We start from the raw sequence: 13,011 nt of genomic DNA, 5'->3' as shown, positions 1-13,011 counted from the left end.
GGTGACATGTTAGGGTTAGGGTTTAACCCTAGGGTTTTCGGACCCCCCCAGACCCTGAGGCTGTGCGAAGTTGCTGGATATTGGCAGGAACTGGAACACGCTGTCGTATACGCCGATCCAGAGCATCCCAAACATGCTCAATGGGTGACATGTTAGGGTTAGGGTTTAACCCTAGGGTTTTCGGACCCCCCCAGACCCCCCCAATAAAGCAAAACTGCACGTTTCAGAGTGGCCTTTTATTGTGGCCAGCCTAAGGCACACCTGTGCAATAATCATGCTGTCTAATCAGCATCTTGATATGCCACACCTGTGAGGTGGGATGGATTATCTCAGCAAAGGAGAAGTGCTCACTATCACAGACTTTTTCAGATTTGTGAACAATATTTGAGAGAAATGGTTATTTTGTGTATATAAAAAATGTTTTAGATCTTTGAGTTCATCTCATGAAAAATGGGAGCAAATACAAAAGTGTTGCGTTTATATTTTTGTTCAGTGTATTTAATTTTACTGTGAAAACATCTCATTGAACCAACTGTATTTATAAATGTATTAGCAACAAATACATTTAATAATATTACACATCATGATAATATTGAAAATGTGTCTTTTACTGAATAGAGCGGGTAAGCATCATTATGTTACTTAATCGAACCTAGCTTGCTTAGCTAACATTAGCTTTGTTATTTAGCCAAACAGGACAATGCAGCCCACCTTATATTACATGTATTAAACAGCTAAGATGAAAAGCTCCTCCTTTAGGCGATCATGCATTTCTTTCTATTCTATCAGTGTCACACACCTCCCACAATAAATGCGATTGTGCCAGAACTTGGCAACTAATGAGTGTTGGTAGGTATATAACTTCACAGAGCTCTATACAAATGTCAATCCAGGACTGAAAAGGTAGAGGACAAGGCACTAACAGTTCATCCATTATTCAGCTTTGAGGGGGGGACACAGGAGAGTGGGCATGGCAAAGCTGCCCGCATTAATCTTTCATCTTCTTACCTTACAGTTTCAATTTGCAAAACACAGCCTCCCAATATGTGCAAGGAAGTGGATGGTATGAGATTAGGGAGGCTGGCTGGAACGGAAATGAAAAAAAGACTCAATATGAGTGTGTCTCATACCTCCATCCTTTCTTTTTTATGATGTTTCCGAGCACCACCTCTGCCCTGTGAAGCAGACAGAGAGAAGATTGAATAAAGATAGCTTTCAAATGATAAGAGCGTTTAATCCTGACGGCATGAGGGATGATTTTAAATCAAAGACAGCATTCCGACTTTGCAAAACATACTGTATAATGCATAAAGGCTGTGGGTGTGTGTGTGTCTGTGGGTGCGTGTGTGTCTGTGGGGCCACCAGTACTGTATGTCACTCATTAGCAGCCACAGGGTGCTCTAACTAAGTCCTCTAACTACGACCAATAACAAGACACCCCCTTAAGCACTGTCTCATAACATTTATTTAGGTTCTCCTTAGGAGGGGTCAATTTGGATTCACTGATTAAAAAAGCCAGCTGCAGTTTTCAAATAAATGTTTTTGTTGTTAGAAGTTTGGAAAGACTACAATGTATTTCACCTATGATCTGTTAGTGCTCCTGCCAGTGGGAGTGTGTCTGTGCAGAGACAGTATATGTGGTGGTTCTAGTAATCAGATCCTCATTTATAGGGTCAGTTAAATACCAAAATACAAAGTATTTGTGAAATAAGATCACGTGCACAAATGGTACTTGGACTGGATTGCTACAGTAGATAACTCAATTTTAAAGGAAAATCCTGCCACCTATTTGAATAAATAGGTAATATTTTTTAAGCAGACCCCTCTGCCTTGCCCAGAAACAGTGATGAGCATTTCACAATAGTTTACTAAACAATATACATTCATTCATTGTAAGTTGCAACCCTGGTCTGGTTAGCGGGCAAGTTGCCCTGGAGATAGATACAAAGACTCTAATAGTTCATTTGAAGTTGACGTTTATTTAGAAAGCTTTCACATTTTCTGAAATGTTATAATGAGGGCAAAAAAAGTTTGAAGGGAAAATTATAAAATTGTTAATATATGTGCTATAGTAGTAAAACGTTGCATGTGTGTTTTTTATTTATTTAATCAAATAGGAGTACCGGTACTTGAAAGGTAGAACAGTAGGTGCTGAACAATTACCAGCTGCTTCAGACCCTGGCAGCTGGGCCCAAAACAATTTTTAACCAACAAGCACTCAAGTGTTCACCTGAGAGCAATATTGTGTGTGTGAGTGTGCACGTGTGTGTGTGTTTCGCTGGCAAACACCCACACACCCATCTATTAATTAGCTATTGATTCCAGCACCGAGTTGATATTATGACTGAAGGCAGAAGCCAATGACACAATGCTGCATTATTCATGCGTTTACAATATACTTTATTGTCAGTGGTTTCACACAATATCATGCAATTAATGTGCATCTAGTCGAAATGTCTAAGCCTTAAAAGAAATGAAGAAGGAAATTCTGTTCTGCCAATTAGTCGCATACTTTAAATGCTTTCACGCCATATGTCTTTGCTGATAACAGCATCTCAGCGGGACACGCAAAACATGTTTGTTTATGCAATTACTACTTTTATTTATATTTCCGAGAAACACAACATACTGCATATTGGGACTGATACGCTGGTTTAGAATACCAATCAATATATAAACATGTGTATGTGCTGAATGTTTATTTTGTGACAGTTTCTCTGTTTTGTTGGGCCAAGCCAGAACAAACATGGCATCAGCCAAACGAGAAGTGTGAGCACAGCTTACAGACCTTGTTTATCTGTCCACGCTCGCAACACATAACCGACATTACAGCTGCTGACTGCACAGCCACCAGCACCACTTCACGTTCTCTAAGTCTTACTGATAAAAGGAACCACAGTCGCACCAAGGACTTCACATGAAAGCTTTTTTTTTCATTCTGAAGTGTAAATTGTGTGATTTGTTTTACTCCTGGGTTTGTGTGTAATATAAGCTCCTCAGCGCAGTGGAAGCTGTCAGGATTAACACCTGTGCAACACATATGGAGCCGTTTGACATGGTATCACAAACATTTGCACGTGTCTAACGGATTTGTCCTTTCTGTCAAACTGTGGTTTGTGTTATTGACGCGCGATGATCAAAGTCACAGGCGGTAAACCTTCTGTGTCAAAGTTTTTCTGACCCACCTCCTAAAACACCAAGGCAAACATGTTGTTGAAAGCACCCCCCCCCCCCCCCCCCTCGAACAATAAAGCATGTACTGGTGACATTTAGCAGACAGCAGCTGCATTTGATGAGAAAATCGCTAAGACTTACTGCATGATTGTCTTTTTGTTTTCTTTTAATTTACTTTTGTGAGACACTCTGATGCGTCTACCCAAACATAACAGCAACACTAGGCTATTCTTGGAAGGATTCAAATATGACTTGCTGCTGTTAATCAGAGATACTGTTCGCAAAGGATAATCCCTTAGATTATTCAAAGCACCCAAATTACTACAAAGCCAGATTAATCCATGTTGGAATATAAGCCATCACTACATATAGCAATAAGGCAGTGCAAGGCGGCTTTCCGAGGTTAAACATATCAACAGTGGCTGTCCTGTAAATAGAGACAGCGACTATGAATGCCTGAACCGTCATGAAGGCAACGACGACATACTGTAGTGTTGATGAAAATAAACTTTAATACTAGGTCGAAAATCAATTATTCATTTTCTGATCTTGCTTTTTTTTCTCTCTGCACAACCTACAGTAGTACCAGGTCCTCAACGACGATTTTCGGTCTTTTGCCTTCAGCTCATGCTAATGTTTACAGAGAGTCATTTGTATGGATGCTCACATCAGTATATTTGCAGTTCTCATTAGTATGTTTGGTGTGGGCAGTCCAGTACATGTTGTTGCTATGTGAACTGTGGGACAGGATATACTTACTTCCCAGCAGCGTATACCTCCGCTGTGTCAAACAGATTGATGCCATTTTCATAGGCCAGAGTCAGTAGCTGCTCTGCCATCTGTTGAGAGATCAGGGGAGAAGGAAAGGATGGGGTGAGATACCACCAATATGAGGTGTAAGAAGATTTGAATTATTACATTCCCTTTAAAGACTAAAAGAAGGCTGAAAAGCTTTGCCTTCCTATAGCATGTGTTTATCCTCTGGCTATTGACTCGCCATGGCAGTATGTTTCAACTATAAGTAAAAATAGGCTTCTCGAGCAACGAAGCATATGCCAGACATTTGTGGAGGGTTTCCATTCCAGCTTTGACTGATTGAGGATGACAAAATCCATCTGCTCTCACCTCATCTGTTATCTGTCCGCCGAATGTCACCCATGTTCCTACAGAGGTCGACAGGGAGGTGGGGTCAGAGTGTAAGTACATAATCACATGTACACACAGAAGAGCAAGTGAACAGTAATACTATATTCTCTGGAAATAGTGTAGAACAAACAAGCCATTTCTGCAAAGACACATGTTTGTTGAATCCGTTGAAGTATTTGGTTATGCAGCAAGCTTCTCAGTGTGTGTCAACATCCGAAAAAGACTCTTACCTAATCCAAGGCAGGACACCCGCAGGCCCGACTTCCCAAGGTTTCTGTCAAAACAGAGAGAATTCAATTCACATTATGCAGCAAGGAGGTGGCAGTGATTTGTGATATTTTGCACTCCAGCAGTGGCTATGACCATGAGAGTAGGACTTTAGGCCTCATTTTAAAACTGAGATATTGATAGATACATATATGAATACAAATAAATATCACTCTTCTGTTATGTGAGGAACACTTTTTACTGCAAGCTTGTAAAGAAAAACAGGGGTGGTATGGATTTGAAGGCAGCCTGCATCTTCTGCCACATGTACTGTATGTTGGATGTGTAAGGTGGTCTTCTGACAATGATAATATGCGTGTATGTGTGCAGTGAAATGTCAGAGGGAAGCGGGAGAGAGGAAGTGAGTATTAAACGGGACCACCATGACATTCAGTGAAATTTCTCACAGCACACCAGGATCCCTCAGCCGCCATCTGACTAGAATCCCCCGCAGCAAAGAGGAAGCTTGACTGCTCACAACAACTTGCTCCTTAAGCTGGCGTCTCTGAGCCTATCACCGTGCAGACAGACCCTTCTGCTGACAATCACAGCTTTGGTTGGGGCTTTGATTCTTTTGTGCGAGCTTTGAAACTTTCCCTAAGTTGTATATGAATCCTAGTCGAACGGCAACTCTAAAAAACTGATCCGTTTTCTTTTTTGTTTAACTCTTGGATTGATATTCAGACCTTAAGTGTTGCGTTGCATCAGATATCACAGATCTAAGAAATGATTAAACGTATAAAGGAAGTGAACTACTTCTGGTCATCCTTCTTTAATAGATTAGCTGGAAGCGTAAAGAGATAAAAGAAATGTGGCATGAGAGATGATGTAACATGTGAAGGAGGTAAAGTGAGCGTGTGGGATGATTTCTAATACTTTTTTATAAGACCGCCTGTATAGAAGTAAAGTTGAAATACAAAATGGCTGGTGAAGTGTGTGTGAACATACATGTGTGTTATATGACTGTGCTTGTGAGTGTGTAAGTGTGTGTGGGTGTTTTGTGAAGGAATGGTAAGATTGCTGAATTGCTGCTGTGATTTACAAAACATTTCATTCAACGTGATCCGAACACCGAGTCCAACAAATCGGACTAAACCATTTTCAAAAAATAGATATGCAAATCTCCATCTGTTAGTAGACTAAGTGGACTACATTCTTGTTGTAGTGTAACCAAAAAGGGATCTTGCAATGCTTTAAGATTCTTTTTGATGTATACCTTCTTTTTTATTTAGAGCTAATCCAGTTAAATGTTCACCTCATCATCAGCATCATCAGTTCCACTCTTACTTCACTGAACCACCATGGATGCTAGTTTTTTTTCCTGACTCAATTTTCAAATCAGAGATAGCGTGATACTGAAGAAATACTGAAATCCTATCAGGTTTGTTTATTTTGAAAGTAACGTATTTGGGTCAAACCTACTCCCAACAAAACATAACACTAAAAGGATGCGATCTGGTCAGTGAGGTCTGTAATCGTGTTACAGTTTGAATCCGAGGGCACGATGACGTCTTGTAAAGGACCCTGCTCACTTATAAGCAAAGCAAAAGGGAGATGAGAGGAGGATAAGAGAATCCAGTGGGAGCACGTGCACTCACTGCGGTGACAAGGTTAACACAAGTCCCTCTGGCTAACAACTGGAGCAGATCTACAATCAACTGCCTCTTAATTGCATGAGTGAAATAAGCCCTGGGGGGGGGCAGTGTCGCTTAATGTCACAAACAGTTCAGTCAGACAACTCACATTTGAAATGTTTATTAACAGCAGCATATAGAGTCATATAGTTAGAGTTTGGCGTATGGGCTTTAGCCCCCTCACAGATATATTTACAGAGAATATTAAGGAGTGATGATTTAATAGCTTCCACCCGCGAGCATACAGGTGGATGCTGGGGTGGAGTGAGTCTGAGTCTCTTCCAAGCCTTACACTGCTTCAGATTTACACATCTGATGTGATTGAGTAAATGAGTGTTTCTTAATGTTAATACATGATGCACTAGCATGTTCACAAAAAGTGATGCATATTAAACCTGTCTAATTAGATAAACTAATCCCAACTATACACACATGCTTCTGGTGCACACTGCACACACAGTACCATTGCATTAAAGCACTACACCTAAATATAGGTAAGCAGGATATCAGAATACAGAGCTCTGCCCTTGCCATTGTTCTCATTGAAGAATGTCCCTTTTGTCAGCACATTGTTGCGATCGATATTTTATTAGACTGGCCTTGAATAGTGCATTGTGCATTGCTGAAATGACCCTCTGCCAGGCAGAAGCAGGCAGGGGCCAGGTTCCCGCTTAGCCTCAGCAGACATGGATCATAACAGTGAAGTCATCCCTCTCACACCCCCAATGATAATGAAGGAGACGGTCACAACGCAGGACAGCAACACCAATGCAGCCGCAGGGACAAAGCCTGATGAGACATTAAATGACCGTAGCACATGTCTAGTCCAGTTGTTTACTTTGGAATACTAGATAACCTCATGTTAGTGTATTGATTAGTGGTGGCTTTGTCTGGATCTATTTAGGGCTTGTTTGCACACAGGCCACATTTCACTTCAGCTTGACACAATGAATCCTGCTGGTCTAAGTTAATCATTCCACTCTGCTCTGACTTTGGCCGCCATTGATGGCAGCTGACATGTGGAAATAGTAGAGTGTTTTTTTTCATTAAGGTCAACATGAGGCAGGACATATCAGAGGTTAGGTACTTCCAGTCATAGATAATTGATTACTGGATAGTAGATTATTATTATTATTATTATTATTGTCTTTGAAGAAAAAAAAAAGATATATATATGTATTTGTCTGTAGTCTTGCCAAGAGTTACTAAATAAATGTACCATGTCCATTTAGCACCCAAACTTCCCTAACCTTGGGATGAAAGGAATATCCATTCAAGGACAATGAATTAGCAAGAACTATTTGATGCCAATGTTTCACAAATACTACTGACAAACAGTGTATTGAATTGTGTTAATGTAAACACTCTGACATATAAACAGAGATGAAGGTCAGAGCAGCTTCAAACTATTGTGACACAACATCGAACTCTAACTTTACAAAAAGATATGGCCACCTGGAAGGCCACACCAAATACATTGTATACCCGTCATCACGCCTATAATGTTTTAAAAGGATGGTTGATTAAGGTATAGATATTCACATAGGAGCAGATATACACCATTTCTTTCCAATTTAAAAGAAGTGTGAGAAAAGTTTTAGGCAGGACTGCAGGTATGGAGTCGGAAGAGTGGGTGGGATAGAGGGTTTGAATTCAATGTGAAGTCAGTGGACAGGAGAGACGGGACAGGACAGGGTGATAAATGAGGAAACAAGGTCACAGTGCTGTAAAGAGGAACGTGTTGAGGGATATGTTTACCGGGCAACTATTAATACTACCGAACACGCGGCTTCAAATTCAGAAAAACACTCAGACAGAATGTCACACGCTCCTGTTGGCTGCAGGTTTCCTCCATTCAGGTTTATGTAACAAAAGCTGCTCGTGCACATGGACTGTAAGGAAGAGTTTTTCTAAATCAAAAATAATTCATGCCAACTATCTTCATTACACCCAATTGTTATGAAACAGGATTAAATATTTCTAAATCTAAAATAACCTTCTGCCATGAGGCTCTGCACACTTGTTGGCAGCTCGAGGACCTTTTCTTTTCAAGATTCAATGTTTTATTGTCATATGCACAAAGCTACGGTGTAGAAATGGCAATGGAAATCTTATGACCTGAGCTGCTCCAACAATTCAACATATATAATAAATACAAAAATACAAAATAAAAAGTAGTATAAACGCCTATATACCTGTAAATAGAATATGATATGTTTTTTTTAGTAACACAAGATTTGACTTGTTTTAGATTAAGCCCAAGATGGGTTTTGAATGGAGGTTAACGGATAAAGACTGTTTTTAAGTTAGCCAGTTGGCTTGAATTGTCGGACCTGTGCTAATCACTTTTCTTGCAAGGACTTAACATTGATGGAGAAAGAGACATTTCGTTTAGCTCAGGATAAAGACTGAAAACAGGAGGGAACTGTTTCAAATAGATTCAGAAAATCGGTCCTCAAGCGCCTCTAAAGAGAACTAACACATACGTTATACCCTGATTTCGTGTGGTGCAGTGGGTTGTGCGTTGGTGTTTGGATCAGGGGGTCACAGGTTCAAACCCCACTGCAGTCAGCATGTCGTTGTGTCCCTGAGACACTTCACCCCAAATTGCTCCTGTGGGGATTGCCCACAGTATTGAGTATGTAAGTTGCTTTGGATAAAAGCGTCTAACAAGTGACATGTCATGTAATGTCTACGCTGGTTGCATGGAAACGCTAAGTGACAACTTAAGAGTTGGATTTTTTACAGTCAAATGTAAAGGCACCAAAAAAGTCCAAACCAGCCTCTGACCCTGATTTATCACTCAAACATATATTAACTAGATTTCTGATCCAAGTTCCACCTCTACACTAGTTTAAGTGTTTATTTCCTGTTTTAAAGATGATAACTTCTTAGTCTGAGTGATAGCGTGTATAATGGTATTTGCTCGCATCACTATAGATGACAGCAGGCAAAGGTTATTTAATTTGTAAGTATTGAAGCACTTCAAGACAGTTGTCAATGGCTGTTTATTTGTTTAACTGAATGAACAGATTGTCGTCTCAGAGGGTTTTCCTGAGGCTCAGTTTGTTTTTCTTCTAACTCAAGATGTTTTCAGGGGCTGTTGCTGTGGATAAATCTGACCGTGCCCACAGGGATGGAAACATCTTCTGCTCTTTGCTGGAGAGGATTCAGGGAGTCTCAGCAATGGTTCTTATAACGTCTCTTTAATGTCACACTGGGCTGTGCCCGAACATCCTGACATGATTTCAAATGGACTATTGTAGCCAAAGCATAGTGATAGAGTATATTCACCGAAAAATATGTACAGATAAAATGCATTATAAAATCTAAATTGGTGGCTTTTTTTCAATTAAACAAATACAGTTCAAAAGAAGGCAGAACAAAGGAGCGGCAACAATGTCTTGATTTATTGTTTGGCGAATGAATCAGCACATATTTGATAATCCATTCATTGTTTTTTTTGGCAGTTTTTGATTTTAAAATGGAAAAATACTCTTCCAGCGTGTTACATTTGAATAATTTTGTCTTCTATAATTGTACACCGAATGTCTTAGGCTTTTGGACTGCTGGGTGAATAAATCAAGACTCTTGAAGATACAGTTTGTTGCAGCCCTAACCACAGATAAGCTAATTAGATGTAATCATCATAAAAATCTCAACTGTACTAATTAGCTCTAACTGGCATGTAAGAGACTGTATTGATTTAGAGCAAACTGCCTGGTGCCATCTGCCTAATTAAAAAAATGTTGAGGTTAAATATTCATAATACACATGACTGAGCATGAAGCTGCAGGGTGAATAGGATTTTCTCCTGCTGCCCTGCACTCTATTATTTTCTGAAGTAAGCTAAAGCTCTGGCCTCCTGCTGCAGCACAGCCTCACTGTGTGCTTTTCCTCAATCCAACATTACATAACATGCAGTTCAAATGCTTCTCATGCAGAAAGAAAAGCTAAATACAAATTCCATTGTGCAAACAAGTCTGTTGATACAAGTCAATTATGTCAGCTTAATATATAATACCTTCACACACTGCTTTTAAACACATTATCTGGGAAATATTTTGTGATCTTTGGACTAAGTTAAGTTACATTCTTACATACAGTATAAACTGACATTAGTGAGAGAAGACTTGCCTCTTGGCAGTGCACAGCAGCATTAATAAATCTAGGCTATTCCTAAAGCTTTGGAGAAAATAACAAGCAGAGAGAAATGAGTGGTAAGACAGACACACACGCTGGCTCCAATTAAACTACATCAGTGAGGTAAAGAAACAACAGCTGTCTTAATGTTCTCCTTCAACCATAACCCAAGTGTGTCTCTCACATACAGACACGCTTATAAGCACCAAAATATCCCACGACACCCCCCTACCACACTCACTTTCTTATACACCAACACAGACAAAACCTCAGCACATACGGTGAAACGCAAGCCTGCATCAGCAAATCAACCATCCCACCGTTTGGCAATTTCTCTCCAAACGCCCAGAGCAAACAGATGGTCATTTTTTGTTTTGTATGCCCATTTAAGATACTAAGTGGCTACTGTGGGCCTGAAATCTGTGCAGTGGATGAGTCTTAGTATTTACATCAGAGTGGCCAAAGTGTACTCCTGCATGCGTGTTCTGTTCAACTATCACGGCCTATTTATGATTCATATTTCAAGGGGGAGTGCAGGCTGTGGAAATCTGGCTCCCCGATGAAGAGCCCTCAGAATGCAGCAAAACGTCCCAGCATGCACCCACACTTATGACGCCCTAAATCTCACACCCACGGCTTTTGTCACCAAAATACTGAGCCGTGCATGCTTTTGCATTCTTGTTGTAAAATATTGGGGGAAAAAGGATGCTCCGCTTTATCTTCCTTAAAAATGCCTGTGCAAGGACAGCGATAAGCCCATAGTTAACTACGGACAGTTACATTTCCCTTCTGCAATTATAATACAATAATACTACTAATAACACAATAAGGGCACATGGTAAATAATGTGCAAAAGCTAAAGATTTCACATTAACGTGTAAAATTGCTCCACCTATTTCAGTCTTAATAAATTCTGCCATCTGTTACATCAAGTCACTTTAAGGTGCTAAATAAAACCGAACTGTTAAGACAGTCTTATAAGTAGTGTCATATCTCTGTGATTTATATTGATACGTTGCGGCTTCACACAAAACAGTGGAGGGATTTAAATGCCATCCACTTACACAACACTGCCAGTAGCTATTTACTGTGGCTGTGATTCACTGTCAACTTTACACTAGAAATGGACCTCCAGAGATGTTAGGAATCCTCCTGACAGTCTGGGCTAAGGCGAGTTACTTGTGGATTTACACAAGGAGAGGAGGTGAGTCAGCTCTGATTTACATGACCACTGCAGTAAACAATACTGAGTGCAACACAGCAGAAGGGTTGAAGGGTTGAAAGTGAGAAAGAGAGCAATACGTTGACAAAAAAAACGAAATCAAAGTGTTTTCCACAGCAGTTTATTATAAGCTCATAGGTTTAGTCTGCACATTGCATAAAAATGGCAGTGCAACCAAAAAGTGATGCGTATCAAAACGTATTCACCTCAGCATTACTTTGCAGGATTTTGTTTGCGACGCCTGAAGTGGCTCTAAAAGTAAAAAGTGACTCATTTAGTCAAGACCCTGCCGGGGTTTGGCTGCTTGAGAGAAGAGCTGATAACCGGACTTTGAAAAGCAAAGGCTTTATGGGATTGGCACCCTACCTGAACTGCGTTCCCAATCCCAGATATTTTTCCATTCCCTGAGCAAGACTGCTTTACATAATCATAAGCCATTTGGTGTGCATCATTAATTCAGTCCTGAATGAACAATTTAATCACTCCTTGGAGGAGGTGCAGGCTCTTAGATTCAAGCTTGATGATTTTAACCACTCATGTCATGCAGGCCCGGTGTCACATTGCAGAACGGCTCAGTCTGCGGTGAGGCAGCCCGGTGAAGCAGCCCTGTCGTTTACCTTGAAAATATGTTTACTTTGATGGTGTCATCGTCCTTGACAGCGAGGTCACTTCCAAGCTAACCTGTACCCTTGTTTAGAGATGTTGACTGAAAAACTGGATTTAAGCTCATGCCATTCAAGGAAACTGAGAGAAATGTATGCAAATGAAGCTGATCTGAGTTTCCCACCGCCATTAGTGGATAATCGTGGAAAGTTGCTGGGTGGATAAGCTTTAACAGTATTCTTATGGGGAACAGTTATAAAACCGCTAACCTCTTCAGCTGTCAAAATGGAAAATGAGGAACTGAAATCTGAATTTGATGGAGAAAAAGAATCCTTGTGCTCAAGGATGAAAGATAAATGCATGGCCGTGGTAAAAGGTTTGCAAGCTTAACTCCGAGATGTAGTTTGAAAGATACGCAGTGACATGAGCACAGATCACTCCAGCCTACTGCACTTCCTCCTGGGCTGAGTGCCTACCACAGCATTAACTTTAGCACTTTCCGTTCCTTTCTTTTTTCCTTTACATCTCTCCTTCGGTCCCTTTCATCCACTTCTCTTTAAAAACAACAAAACATAATGTTGTAGCCTCGGTGCATGCATCTCTGCATTTAGACATGCATTACTTTCAGTTTACATCAGATGCAAGCTGGGTTCACAAACAGAGAGCCTGTTATGTACTTCGGACTACACTGCGGAAGCGAAGAACACAAACAGCCGCCGGCCCCCCGAGCTGAAGATGATTTTACTCATTCAATATCATTAGCCTCAATAATGACAGTGCGCCAGCATGCCAAGCTGCCTCTAGCAAATCAGATGCAAAGGA

General features: G+C 40.5%; 1 protein-coding gene across 6 annotated transcripts in view; it reads right to left on the bottom strand.

Annotated features, from left to right (window-relative positions):
* The window catches only part of kcnab2a (potassium voltage-gated channel subfamily A regulatory beta subunit 2a), a gene marked incomplete at its 5' end in the record, with an annotated part of 82,142 nt that overhangs the window by 12,184 nt on the left and 56,947 nt on the right, over nucleotides 1-13,011 (bottom strand). For all 6 annotated transcript variants that reach the window (XM_079683160.1, XM_079683162.1, XM_079683161.1 and 3 more), the window contains 4 exons: nucleotides 1,131-1,175; nucleotides 3,934-4,013; nucleotides 4,300-4,337; nucleotides 4,551-4,594. In XM_079683160.1, coding sequence (XP_079539286.1) covers nucleotides 1,131-1,175; nucleotides 3,934-4,013; nucleotides 4,300-4,337; nucleotides 4,551-4,594 — 207 coding nt within the window. The remainder of the gene's footprint in view (nucleotides 1-1,130; nucleotides 1,176-3,933; nucleotides 4,014-4,299; nucleotides 4,338-4,550; nucleotides 4,595-13,011) is intronic.

The sequence above is a fragment of the Notothenia rossii genome, assembly GCF_949606895.1.
Source record: "Notothenia rossii genome assembly, chromosome: 5".
NCBI classification, from domain to species: Eukaryota; Metazoa; Chordata; class Actinopteri; order Perciformes; family Nototheniidae; genus Notothenia; species Notothenia rossii.
This window is presented reverse-complemented; position numbering and strand designations above follow the sequence as displayed.